The following is a 14,157-nucleotide window of genomic DNA, read 5'->3' on the forward strand; positions in this document are numbered from 1 at the left end:
GGGCCAGACTACACTCAATCATATGACCTACTGAAGAGATGAGTCTTCAGTAAAGACTAAAAGGTTGAGACCGAGTCTGCGTCTCTCACATGGGTAGGCAGACCGTTCCATAAAAATGGAACTCTATAGGAGAAAGCCCTGCCTCCCGCTGTTTGCTTAGAAATTCTAGGGACAATTAGGAGGCCTGCGTCTGGTGACCGTAGCGTACGTATAGGTATGTACGGCAGGACCAACTCGGAAAGATAGGTAGGAGCAAGCCCATGTAACGCTTTATAGTTTAACAGTAAAACCTTGAAATCAGCCCTTGCCTTAACAGGAAGCCAGTGTAGGGAAGCTAGCACTGGAGTAATATGATCAAATTTCTTGGTTCTAGTCAGGATTCTAGCAGCCGTATTTAGCACTAACTGAAGTTTATTTAGTGCTTTATCCGGGTAGCTGGAAAGTAGAGCATTGCAGTAGTCTAACCTAGAAGTAACAAATCCATGGATTAATTTTTCTGCATCATTTTTGGGCAGAAAATTTCTGATTTTTGCAATGTTACGTAGATGGAAAAAAGCTGTCCTTGAAACAGTCTTGATATGTTCGTCAAAAGAGAGATCACGGTCAAGAGTTACGCCGAGGTCCTTCACAGTTTTATTTGAGATGACTTTACAACCATCAAGATTAATTGTCCGATTTAACAGAAGATCGCTTTGTTTCTTGGGACCTAGAACAAGCATCTCTGTTTTGTCCGAGTTTAAAAGTAGAAAGTTTTCAGCCATCCACTTCCTTATGTCTGAAACACAGGCTTCTAGCGAGGGCAATTTTGGGGCTTCACCATGTTTCATTGAAATGTACAGCTGTGTGTCATCCGCATAGCAGTGAAAGTTAACATTATGTCTTCGAATAACATCCCCAAGAGGTAAAATATATAGTGAAAACAATAGTGGTCCTAAAACGGAACCTTGAGGAACACCGAAATGTACAGTTGATTTGTCAGAGGACAAACCATTCACAGAGACAAACTGATATCTTTCCGACAGATAAGATCTAAACCAGGCCAGAACTTGTCCGTGTTGACCAATTTGGGTTTCCAGTCTCTCCAAAAGAATGTGGTGATCGATGGTGTCAAAGGCAGCACTAAGGTCTAGTAGCACGAGGACAGATGCAGAGCCTCGGTCTGACGCCATTAAAAGGTCATTTACCACCTTCACAAGTGCAGTCTCAGTGCTATGATGGGGTCTAAAACCAGACTGAAGCATTTCGTATACATTGTTTGTCTTCAGGAAGGCAGTGAGTTGCTGCGCAACAGCTTTTTCTAAAATTTTTGAGAGGAATGGAAGATTCGATATAGGCCGATAGTTTTTTATATTTTCCGGGTCAAGGTTTGGCTTTTTCAAGAGAGGCTTTATTACTGCCACTTTTAGTGAGTTTGGTACACATCCGGTGGATAGAGAGCTGTTTATTATGTTCAACATAGGAGGGCCAAGCACAGGAACCAGCTCTTTCAGTAGTTTAGTAGGAATAGGATCCAGTATGCAGCTTGAAGGTTTAGAGGCCATGATTATTTTCATCATTGTGTCAAGAGATATAGTACTAAAAAACTTAAGTGTCTCTCCCGATCCCAGGCTCTGGCAGAGCTGTGCAGATCCAGGACAGCTAAGCCCTGGAGGAATGCGCAGATTCAAAGAGGAGTCCGTAATTTGCTTTCTAATGGTCATGATCTTTTCCTCAAAGAAGTTCATGAATTTATTACTGCTGAAGTGAAAGCCATCCTCTCTTGGGGAATGCTGCTTTTTAGTTAGCTTTGCAACAGTATCAAAAAGACATTTCAGATTGTTCTTATTTTCCTCAATTAAGTTGGAAAAGTAGGATGATCGAGCAGCAGCGAGGGCTCTTCGGTACTGCATGGTACTGTCTTTCCAAGCTAGTCGGAAGACTTCCAGTTTGGTGTGGCGCCATTTCCGTTCCAATTTTCTGGAAGCTTGCTTCAAAGCTCGGGTATTTTCTGTATACCAGGGAGCTAGTTTCTTATGACAAACGTTTTTCGTTTTTAGGGGTGCAACTGCATCTAGGGTATTGCGCAAGGTTAAATTGAGTTCCTCAGTTAGGTGGTTAACTGATTTTTGTCCTCTGACGTCCTTGGGTAGGCAGAAGGAGTCTGGAAGGGCATCAAGGAATTTTTGTGTTGTCTGTGAATTTATAGCATGACTTTTGATGCAATTGCAATTGATTGCAAACGTAATAAAATGGTGGTCCGATAGTCCAGGATTATGTGGAAAAACATTAAGATCTACAACATTTATTCCATGGGACAAAACTAGGTCCAGAGTATGAATGTGGCAGTGAGTAGGTCCAGAGACATGTTGGACAAAACACACTGAGTCGATGATGGCTCCGAAAGACTTTTGGAGTGGGTCTGTGGACTTCTCCATATGAATATTAAAATCACCAAAAATTAGAATATGATCTGCTATGACTACAAGGTCTGCTAGGAATTCAGGGAACTCAGAGAGGAACGCTGTATATGGCCCAGGAGGCCTGTAAACAGTAGCTATAAAAAGTGATTGAGTAGGCTGCTTAGATTTCATGACTAGAAGCTCAAAAGACGAAAACGTCATTTTTTTTTTTGTAAATTGAAATTTGCTATCGTAAATGTTAGCAACACCTCCGCCTTTGCGGGATGCACGGGGGATATGGTCACTAGTGTAACCAGGAGGTGAGGCCTCATTTAACACAGTAAATTCATCAGGCTTAAGCCATGTTTCAGTCAGGCCAATCACATCAAGATTATGATCAGTGATTAGGTAATTGACTATGACTGCCTTTGAAATGAGGGATCTAACATTAAGTAGCCCTATTTTGAGATGTGAGGTATCACGATCTCTTTCAATAATGGCAGGAATGGAGGAGGTCTTTATCCTAATGAGATTGCTAAGGCGAACACCGCCATGTTTAGTTTTGCCCAACCTAGGTCAAGGCACAGACACAGTCTCAATGGGGATGGCTGAGCTGACTACACTGACTGTGCTATTGGCAGACTCCACTAAGCTGGCAGGTTGGCTAACAGCCTGCTGCCTGGCCTGCACCCTATTTCACTGTGTAGCTAGGGGAGTTAGAGCCCTATCTATGTTAGTAGATAAGATGAGAGCACCCCTCCAGCTAGGATGGAGTCCGTCACTCCTCAGCAGGTCAGGCTTGGTCCTGTTTGTGGGTGAGTCCCAGAAAGAGGGCCAATTATCTACAAATTCTATCTTTTGGGAGGGGCAGAAAACTGTTTTCAACCAGCAATTGAGTTGTGAGACTCTACTGTCCAGTGGGTTCCCAGTGGGTGAGAAGTTTACATACACTCAGTTAGTATTTGGTAGCAATGCCTTTAAATTGTTTAACTTGGGTCAAACATTTAAGGTAGCCTTCCACAAGCTTCCCACAATAAGTGGAGCTGGTGTAACAGTCAGGCTTGTAGGCCTCCTTGCTCGCACACGCTTTTTCAGTTCTGCCCACACATTTTCTATAGGATTGAGGTCAGGGCTTTGTGATGGCCACTCCAATACCTTGACTTTGTTGTCCTTAAGCCATTTTGCCACAACTTTGGAAGTATGCTTGGGGTCATTGTCCACTTGGAAGACCCATTTGCGACCAAGCATTAACTTCCTGATTGATGTCTTGAGATGTTGCTTCAATATATCCACATAACTTTCCTGCGTCATGATGCCATCTATTTTGTGAAGTGCACCAGTCCCTCCTGCAGCAAAGCATCCCCACAACATGATGCTGGCATCCCCGTGCTTCACGGTTGGGGTGGTGTTCTTCGGCTTGCAATTGTCCCCCTTTTTCCTTCTAACATAACGATGGTCATTATTGCCAAACAGTTCTATTTATGTTTCATCAGACCAGAGGACATTTCTCCAAAAAGTGCGATCTTTGTCCCCATGTGCAGTTGCAAACCATAGTCTGGCTTTTTTACGGCGGTTTTGGAGCAGTGGCTTCTTCCTTGCTGAGCGATCTTTCAGGTTATGTCGATATAGGACACGTTTTACTGTGGAAATAGATACTTTTGTACCTGTTTCCTCCAGAATCTTCTCAAGGTCCTTTGCTGCTGTTCTGGGATTGATTTGTACTTTTCGCACTAAAGTATGTTCATCTCTAGGAGACAGAACGCGTCTCCTTCTTGAGCGGTATGACAGCTGTGTTCCCATGGTGTATATACTTGCGTACTATTGTTTGTACAGATGAATGTGGTACCTTCAGGCGTTTGGAAATTGCTCCCAAGGATGAACCAGACTTGTGGAGGTCTACAATTTTTTTTTCTGAGGTCTTGGCTGATTTCTTTTGATTTTCCCATGATGTCAAGCAAAGAGGCACTGAATTTGAAGGTTGGCTTTGAAATACATCCACAGGTACACTGCCAATTGACTCAAATGATGTCAATTAGCCTATCAGATGCGTCTAAAACCATGACAACATTTTCTGGAATTTTCCAAGCTGTTTAAAGGCACAGTCAACTTAGTGTATGTAAACTTCTGACCCACTGGAGTTGTGATACAATGAATTATCAGTGAAATAATCTGTCTGTAAACAATTGTTGGAAAAATGACTTGTGTCATGCACAAAGTAGATGTACTAACCGACTTGCCAAAACTATAGTTTGTTAACAAGAAATTTGTGGAGTGTCTGAAAAAACGAGTTGTAATGACTCCAACCTAAGTGTATGTAAACTTCCGACTACAACTGTACAGGGGGTACCGGTACCGAGTCAATGTGCGGGGGTACAGGTTAGTTGAGGTAATTTGTACATGTAGGTAGGGGTAAACTGACTATGCATAGATAATAAACAGCGAGTAGCAGGGGGAAAAAACAATGGGGGGGGGGGGGGGGGGGGTTGGCCATATGATTAATTGTTCAGCAGTCTTATGGATTGTGGGTCACCACACATTGTTATTGGATTTCCAACATTGCAGAACCAACTTTATTTTTGTAAACTTAAGAAAATAAAGAGAAATGGCATGGACACAATTATTCGGCACCCCAGAGCTAGTACTTGGTTGCACATCCTTTGACCAAGATAACTGCAGACAAACGCTTCTTGTAGTCATCATTGACCTTTCTACTGGCAATTTGGCCCATTTTTCAGCAGTAAACTGATCTAATTCTTCAATATTTGAGGGAATCCCTCCACCAACTGCTGTTTTCAGATCTCGCCATAGGTTTTGGATACGATTCTGATCTGGACTCTTCGCTGGCTACTCCAGAACAGTCCAGCATCTCTTTTTAACCATTCCTGGGTGCTTTTTGATGTGTGTTTAGGGTCGTTATCCTGCTGGAAGACCCGCAAGATTCAATGGAGACCCAGTACAAGAGGCAGAAAAGCAACCCTACAGCATTATCAAACCTCCTCATGTTTGATTGTCGGGAAGGTGTTATTTTCATTGAATGCTTAATTTGGTCTTCAGTAAACAGCACTGATCTTTAATGCCAAAGAGATCTTACGTTGTTTCATTGATACACATAACATTTCCCCCAGGATTTAGGCTTATTTAGGTGGGTTTTTGAGAAGTTCAATCAGGCTTTCTTGTGTCTCCAACAACAAAATGAAGAGTTCAAAGAAAATAATTCTCCCTACAATCAATTATGGGGGAGGTTTGATAATGATGTGCAAGACATCATAAAATCAGCAAACTATCAAGGTATTTTGGAGTGCTATGTTCAATTCAGTGTCCAAAAACAGTGTCTCTGTTGAAGGTTGTGGGTCTTCCGGTAGGGCAACAACCCCAAACACAGAAAAAACATCCTGGAATTGTTCAGGAAAAAAATCTGGAATGGCCAGATCTGAATCACATCTAAAACCTATGGCGAGAGCTGAAAACCACAGTTGGTGGAGGGAACCCCACGAACATTGAAGAATTAGAGCTGTTTGCTGCAGAAGAGCAAAACTACTATATAAACTTAAGTTTACAAAGTTTACAAAAAATAAAGTTGGTTCTGCAATGTTGAAAATCCAATAACAAGGTGTGGAGACCATTTTTGAAGAAAGATAATTATTTGAGAAAAGTACAAAGGTGTCTATATTTGGCCACAACTGTACATGATCCCATTTCTAGCTTCCAGATTGGAAAAAACGAAAAAAAAAATGATTGTGCTGATTTGTGGGTGAATTAAAACCATGTCACGGACCATAGTATAAAAACTCTGTGCTTATGTTATATCTGTATTCTTCTATCTTTATGCATGTTCGCCAGTAAATTAAATTCAATGTCCCAGAAGGAATTGTGCTGGAAAGGACAATTAGAAATGGGATTCATTTTTGATTATTTCCAATTCTTTATTCATTTATTTAACCTGGTGGGTCAACTGGGAACCAGATCTCATTTACAATGGTGCCCAATAGGCAAAAAACATCACCAAAGATGAAAGGGAGAGGGATTCACAAGTTCAGGTCATGGTAGACATAAACATTTTTTTTAAAAACACAAAGTCGTCTACAGACTAGACAAGGTCAAAAGTAGGTCAGTGAGGAAAGGAGGTCAAGAATAAGGGCACATTGTGAGTACAACCAGAGGTGATTATGAGATGCCTTATGTCATGATTCCACCTGTCACCAGAGAGAGGCAGAAACCGTCCTAGAGACATTAACGACACTCAGGTTGTCATTGTTCCACCTGTCACCAGAGGGCGGCAGAGACCGTGCTAGAGACATTAACGACACTCAGGTGTGTCCTATTACTCATTATGATTTCCCTTTTAAAACAGGTGTTTTCTAGTTTCCTTTGCAGAAGCTGGAATTGTTTACCATATGTGTTTGTTTCCTGAGTGAGTTTTCAAGACTTAGTGTATGTTTTTCCCAGTGTACTGTGATCCTGCAGCTACTGTTTATCAGTAAAGTATTTATGTTTATCCTTAACCACTGATTCCTTGTCTGGTCTCTTCTCTACACCTGTGTCCAACCTCACAACATCACAGCTTTACAGCACAGTCAGAGCTGGTTTGGTAAGGGGTTCTCACATAGTAGATAATATCTCTCAATGGTATTGGGCCAGTTCAAATCTACATCCTGAAATACAGGGCCCTCTTTCTATACCTAATCTAAACGAATGGTTCTTTGCCCAGCAATAGATTCACAGCTGAACCTACTGACCCCAATTTACCTTCTGGAGGCAATGTTCTTCTCTTTTCAAGATCAGAGCAACATTGCTTGCAAGTCATTACTTCCATCTAAGCTTGTGAAATACGCATCATTAGTCTGCGAGGTTGCAAGGTCTACGTACTGTATGCTTTTAGCACCTACAGCCTAGAGGCACTCAACAGTGAACTGATTGAGAAAGACTTTTGTAGCTGTAGAATAAAGAAAAGCAGTATGAACATGGTGAAATAGGGGAAGCAGGACAACTAATACATATTCTGTTTACTCATTTACCTTGCGCTTATCAATAGCTCTTACCAATTTATAAATTACTGTGTGTGTAATTTATATTGGGGGGGGGGGAGCAAGTAGATGTTTTTCTACTTGGAACCAACAGGTTCACTCAACCTTATTCGTGGTTTCCTCATGTGTAAAGGTGGTAGAATTAAGTCAAGGTCAGAACACAGCATATCTGTAGACACACCTCTGCCACACCTCCATTTCTGTAAACTCCACCCCAAACTGAATATCTGGCTGGCACATGTGTTAACCCTTGCTTAAGTTCAAGGTCAGAATATGTGTAGAGAGAGAAAAGTGCATAAAAAGGGAATGAAGTTCCTTTTACGCACGCATAACTCGGGTCTGAATTTCCCCCCCAAGTCTTTCTGTCTCTCTGCTGCATGTAGGCTCTCAGCCAGCCATACCGAATATTGATGATTTAAATCTGGGATCATCAACATTTTTCTTGAGTGGATGGTAAGGGGGCCTGAAAATAATTACAAATAATTTGTAAACTGCAAATTGACCGCAAGAAGTTGACCACAAGAAGCCCAAACAAATATATTTGACAAAAACACAATAATGTCAAACCTTGCTTTCATTTGTATACTATCACATACATTTGAACGTATTTCCAAAATTAAAATGAATTGGAGATGATTTGCTGGTGTTTTTACAGTGTTTTGTATTTGTTTTGTGGTTGTTTTGCTTAGAACTTGAGGGTCCAAATTAAAATCACCTGAACTGAAAGAGCGTTTGCGAGCAAGAAGGCCTAAAAACCTGACTGTTACACCAGCTCCGTCAGGAGGAATGGGCCAAAATTCACCCAACTTATTGTGGGAAGCTTGTGGAAGGCTACCGGAAACGTTTGATCCAAGTTAAACAAATATAAAGCAATGCTACCAAATACTAATTGAGTGTATGTAAACTTCTGACCCACTGGGAATGTGATGAAAGAAGTAAAAGCTGAAATAAATCATTATCTCTACTATTATTCTGACATTTCACATTCTTACAATAAAGTGGTGATCCTAACTGACCTAAAACAGGGAATTTGTACTAGGATTACATGTCAGGAATTGCGAAAAACTGAGTTTAAATGTATTTGGCTAAGGTGTATGTAAACTTTCGACTTCAACTGTAGGTGGCTTGCTACAGACACCTGACCGGTGACCGCATATCGGGGCGGCCGGGTAGCCTAGTGGTTAGAGCGTTGGACTAGTAACCGAAAGGTTGCAAGTTCAAATCCCCGAGCTGACAAGGTACAAATCTGTCGTTCTGCCCCTGAACAGGCAGTTAACCCACTGTTCCTAGGCCGTCATTGAAAATAAGAATTTGTTCTTAACTGACTTGCCTAGTTAAATAAAGGTAAAATAAATAAAAATATCAAGCCATGCATGTTTGGATATCTCCGTAATCTCCGTACAGGGCAAGCTGGGAAAAAAGGCACACCGGGTGCATGTGAGCTCCGTTCAGGGCAGACCAGGACCGGGTAGGGATGTGGGTGGTGATCTTGACAATGTCACGATGACTTGGGGGCAGTGTGTTCCTAACAACAATGACAATGGTATACAAAATATATATACTTGATGAATGGTGGGGCAGGAGCTCGTGCTCTCTGCATGTGCCTGTATTTGAGTATTCATTCACTGATCGAGTATGCATACACTTATTATTTATAGAGACAATAATGTACACCACTGATCTCTCTCTGTTCCTCTCTTGCAGCTGTGGTGTGATTTTGACAAGTCCAGCACCTTCAGCAACCAGACCTTCAACACATCCACCACCATCCCTGACATCTGCCTGTACCCTGAGGTAACTGTACTAGACAGTAATACTTTACATTAAGTTGGTCTTATACCTGTGTAGTAACACTAACTACAGTACTAACAATATGGTATTAACATGGCATTATATAGTAATTTAGTATTTCAGGGGAACACTTAACAGGGTGAAACTAAGATAACATGTTATCCAGCCACGTAGGCACATGTGTGCCTCCTCTACTTGCCAATATTCCAAACGGGACATTATTAGAATTTTTACCTAAACATACAAACACCCTCAGAATTCATAGCTAGCAGTGCATCTTGAAAGTCTGATGGACGAATCTGGGTTAGGCGGATGCCAGTACAACCCTACCTGCCCGAATGCTTAGTGCCAGCTGTACAGTTAGCGTGAGTAGGAGTAATGGACTGGGGCTGTTTGTCATGGTCCGAGTTAGGCCCCTTAGTTACAGTGAAGGGACATCTTAACTCTACAGCATACAATGACATTCTAGACGATTCTGTGCTTCCAACTTTGTGGTAACAGTTTGGGGAAGGCCCATTCCTGTTTCAGCATGGCAATGCCCCCGTGCACAAAGCTAGGTCCATACAGAAATGGTTTGTCAAGATCAGTGTGGAAGAACTTGACTGGCCTGCACAGAGCCCTGACCTCAACCATTGAACACTTTTGGGATGAATTGGAACACTGAATGCGAGCCAGGCCTAATCGCCCAACATCAGTGCCTGACCTCACTAATGCTCTTGTGGCTGATTGGAAGCAAGTACACGCAGCAATGTTCCAAAATATCGTGGAAAGCCTTCCAGAAGAGTGGAGGCTGTTATAGCAGCAAAAGGGGGACCAACTCCATATTAATGCCCATGATTTTGGAATAAAATGTTCAACGAGCATGTTTCCACATACTTTTGGTCATGTAGTGTTTATCTTTTCATCACTCAAGTCCGTGGCTTGCGTCAATGCCATTTCAACTCAGGAAATGAATAGGACTTTAATGCACAACATTGAAATCAAAATCCCAATATATTTCCAGCTCATTAAATAAAATAATTTCCTGGATTTAAGTGTTTTTTTTGCCCTTTTACTGTATTATTTTCATTAAAGGGGAAATCTGGGACAGCTGAAAGGAAGGGTAGGAGAAATGTAATGACTTTCAAATTCATACAGCTATTAACACCCCGGGAAAATTGGAATAAAAATATTACAATAATAAATAAATACAATGGCTTGCAAAAGTGTTCACCCCCTTGGCATTTTTCCTATTTTGTTGCCTTACAACCTGGAATTAAAATAGATTTTTGGGGGGTTTGTATCATTTGATTTACACAACATGCCTACCACTTTGAAAATGCAAAATATGTTTTTCCTGTGAAAAAACAAGAACTAAGACAAAAAAAAAACAGAAAACTTGAGCTAGCATAACTATTCACCCCCCCAAAATCAATACTTTGTACTTTCCACCTTTTGCAGCAATTACAGCTGCAAGTCTCTTGGGGTATGTCTCTATAAGCTTGGCACATCTAGTCACTGGGATTTTTGCCCATTTAAGGCAAAACAGCTCCAGCTTCTTCAAGTTGGATGGGCTCCGCTGGTATACAGCAATTTTATGTCATACCACAGATTCTCAATTGGATTTAGGGCTGGGCTTTGACTAGGCCATTCCAAGACATTTAAATGTTTCCCCTTAAACCACGTGAGTGTTGCTTTAGCAGTATGCTTAGTGTCATTCTCCTGCTGGAAGGTGAACCTCCATCCCAGTTTCAAATCTCTGGAAGACTGAAACAGGTTTCACTAAAGAATTTCTGTATTTAACGCCATCCAGCATTCCTTCAATTCTGACCAGTTTCCCAGTCCCTGCCGATTAAAAACATCCCCACAGCATGATACTGCCACCACTATGCTTCACTGTGGGGATGGAGTTCTCGGGGTGATGCGAGGTGCCGGGTTTGCCCCAGACATAGCATTTTCCTTGATGGCCAAAAAGCTCAATTTTAGTCTCATCTGACCAGAGTACCTTCTTCCATATGTTTGGGGAGTCTCCCACATGCCTTTTGGCGAATACCAAACGTGTTTGCTTATTTTTTTTCTTTAACCTGTCTAGGATCAGCGTGGCGCTAGCGGCACACCCCCCCCCCCCCCACTGAAAAACCAGTGCCGCGAAATTCAAAAAAAATATTTTTTTTAAAATATTTAACTTTCACAAATTAAAGTCCAATACAGCTAATGAAAGACACAGATCTTGTGAATCCAGTCAACATGTCCGATTTTTAAAATGTTTTACAGGGAAGACACAATATGTAAAGATGTACATCTATTACCTAAAAACACATTAGCATAATCCACCATCTTTTATTTGTCCACCAACACCAGTAGCCATCACCAATTCGGCTAAACTAAGATATTTATAGCCCCTAACCAACAAAAAAACTCATTAGATGACAGTCTGATAACATATTTATGCTATGGGATAGGTTTTGTTAGAAAAAAGTGCATATTTCAGGTAGATGGCATAGGTTACAATTGCACCCACCGTCACAAATGGAATAGAAAAACTACTTAGAGCAACGTGTTTACCTACTTACTAATCATCAAACATTTCGTAAAAATACAGAGCATACACGAATCGAAAGACACAGATCCTGTGAATACAGACAATATTTCAGATTTTCTAAGTGTCTTACAGCGAAAACACAATAAATCGTTATATTAGCGTAACACATAGCACATAGCAGCCCAGCATTGATTCTAGCCAAAGTGAGCGATAAAAGTCAACATCGCCAAAAGATATTAATTTTTTCACTAACCTTCTCAGAATTCTTCCGATGACACTCCTGTAACATCATATTACACATTCCATATAGAGTTTGATCGCAAATGTTTATATTTAGCCACCAAAATCATGGTTAGACAATGTGAAATGTAGACAAGCTGGTAAAGAAAAAGTCCTTGCGCCACTTAGACAGTGATCTACTCTTATACATAAATACTCATAAACGTGACTAAAAAATATAGGGTGGACAGGGATTGATAGACAATTTAATTCTTAATACAATTGCGGAATAACATTTTTTAATTTATCCTTACTTTTCAATACAGTTTGCGCCTAGCGAAGCTACGTCATAAAACATGGCGTCCTATGCCACTAAAATGTTTCGACAGAAACACGATTTATCATAATAAAAATGTCCTACCTTGAGCTGTTCTTCCATCAGTATCTCGGGCAAAGGATCCTTTCTTGAGAGCAATCGTCTTTTGGTGGAAAGCTGTCCTCTTGCCATGTGGAAATGCCTACTGCGTTCGGGATGAACTGAAAAGCGTGCCCAACTATTCACATCGTTGCAAAAATAAATGTCCCAAAATCGCACTAAACGGATATAAATTGCTATAAAACGCTTTAAATTAACTACCTTATTATGTTTTTAACTCCCATAACGAGTAGAAACATGACCCGAGTAATATTACCCCCTTCACTAATGCTTGGAACAGGAGCGGGCCGGTGTCCTCTAGGCGCATGACGCAGCTCCAAAAGAATGACTAGCTTCACGGTTTTTTCATTTGTGGGGCCTGTGAACGCGCAATCGACCCCATTGGAATCGTCATCACGTAAAGGCATCCAGGGGAAGACGTAAGAAGTGTCCGTATAGTCATAGCAATATCAGTGCCGTTTTAACTGACTTCAGAACAGTGGCCAACATTTCTGAAATCTGAATCCATGTCAGGGAAATTGCTGTAGAATGGGCTCTGTTCCACTTAGAGACAAAATTTCAACTCCTATAGAAACTATAGACTGTTTTCTATCCAATAATAATAATAATATGCATATTGTACGATCAAGGATTTTGTGGGAAGCCGTTTAAAAAATTACCAAATTAGCATAAATAGTCTAAACAGCGCCCCCATCCCCAACAGGTTAACTTCTTGCCGCACGGATCCCTTTTACGGGATCATTTTCGTAAACAACTGTTGAATTACAGAGCACCAAATTTAAAAATAATACTAAAAATATTTATAATCATGGAATCACAAGTGAAATATACCAAAACACAGCTTAGCTTGTTGTTAATCCACCTATCGTGTCAAATTTTGAAAATATGCTTTACAGTGAAAGCAATCCAAGCGTTTGTGAGTGTATCAATCACTGCTAGAACAGCTAGCCTTAAATTAGCTTGATCACGAAAGTCAGAAAAGCAATACAATTAATCGCTTACCTTAGATAATCTTCGGATGTTTGCACTCACGAGACTCCCAGTTACACAATAAATGTTATTTTTGTTCGATAAAGATTAGTTTTATAACCAAAAAACGCCATTTGGTTTGCGCGTTATGTTCAGAAAACCACAAGCTTGTTCCGGTACTGAAGGGCAGACGAAAATTCCAAAAAAGTATCCGTAATGTTCTTAGAAACATGTCAAAGGTTTTTTATAATCAATCCTCAGGTTGTTTTTAACATACATAATCGATCATATTTCAACCGGACGGTAAACTGTTCAATACTACAGAGAAAGAAAATGTCGAGCCACATCTCTCCTGCGCAGGAACTAATCAAAGGACACCTGACGCGTTTTGATAAATCTCGCTCATTTTTCAAAATAAAAGCTTGAAACTATGTCTAAAGCCTGGTCACAGCCTGAGGAAGCCATTGGAAATGGAATCTGGTTGATACCCCTTTAAATGGAGGACGGGCAAGCAATGGAACAGGGATACAAAAAAAGAAATGCACTTCCGGGTTGGACTTCCTCAGGTTGTCGCCTGCAAAATCAGTTCTGTTATACTCACAGACAATATTTTGACAGTTTTGGAAACTTTAGAGTTTTCTATTCTAATCTGTCAATATATGCATATTCTAATATCTGAGCCTGAGAAATAGTCTGTTTACCTTGGGAACGTTATTTTTCCAAACATAAAAATTCTGCCCCCTAGCTGAAAGAAGTTAAGCAATGCCTTTTTTCTGGCCTCTCCGTCGTAAAGCCCAGCTCTGTGGAGTGTGCGGTTTA

At 40.8% G+C, this 14,157-nt stretch overlaps 1 protein-coding gene across 3 annotated transcripts in view; it reads left to right on the top strand.

Annotated features, from left to right (window-relative positions):
* The window catches only part of adcy8 (adenylate cyclase 8 (brain)), a 190,134-nt gene that overhangs the window by 132,317 nt on the left and 43,660 nt on the right, over positions 1 to 14,157 (top strand). For all 3 annotated transcript variants that reach the window (XM_055867574.1, XM_055867576.1, XM_055867575.1), the window contains one exon: positions 9,107 to 9,196. In XM_055867574.1, the coding sequence (XP_055723549.1) occupies positions 9,107 to 9,196 (90 nt within the window). The remainder of the gene's footprint in view (positions 1 to 9,106; positions 9,197 to 14,157) is intronic.

Source organism: Salvelinus fontinalis, chromosome 17 (genome assembly GCF_029448725.1).
Source record: "Salvelinus fontinalis isolate EN_2023a chromosome 17, ASM2944872v1, whole genome shotgun sequence".
NCBI lineage: Eukaryota > Metazoa > Chordata > Actinopteri > Salmoniformes > Salmonidae > Salvelinus > Salvelinus fontinalis.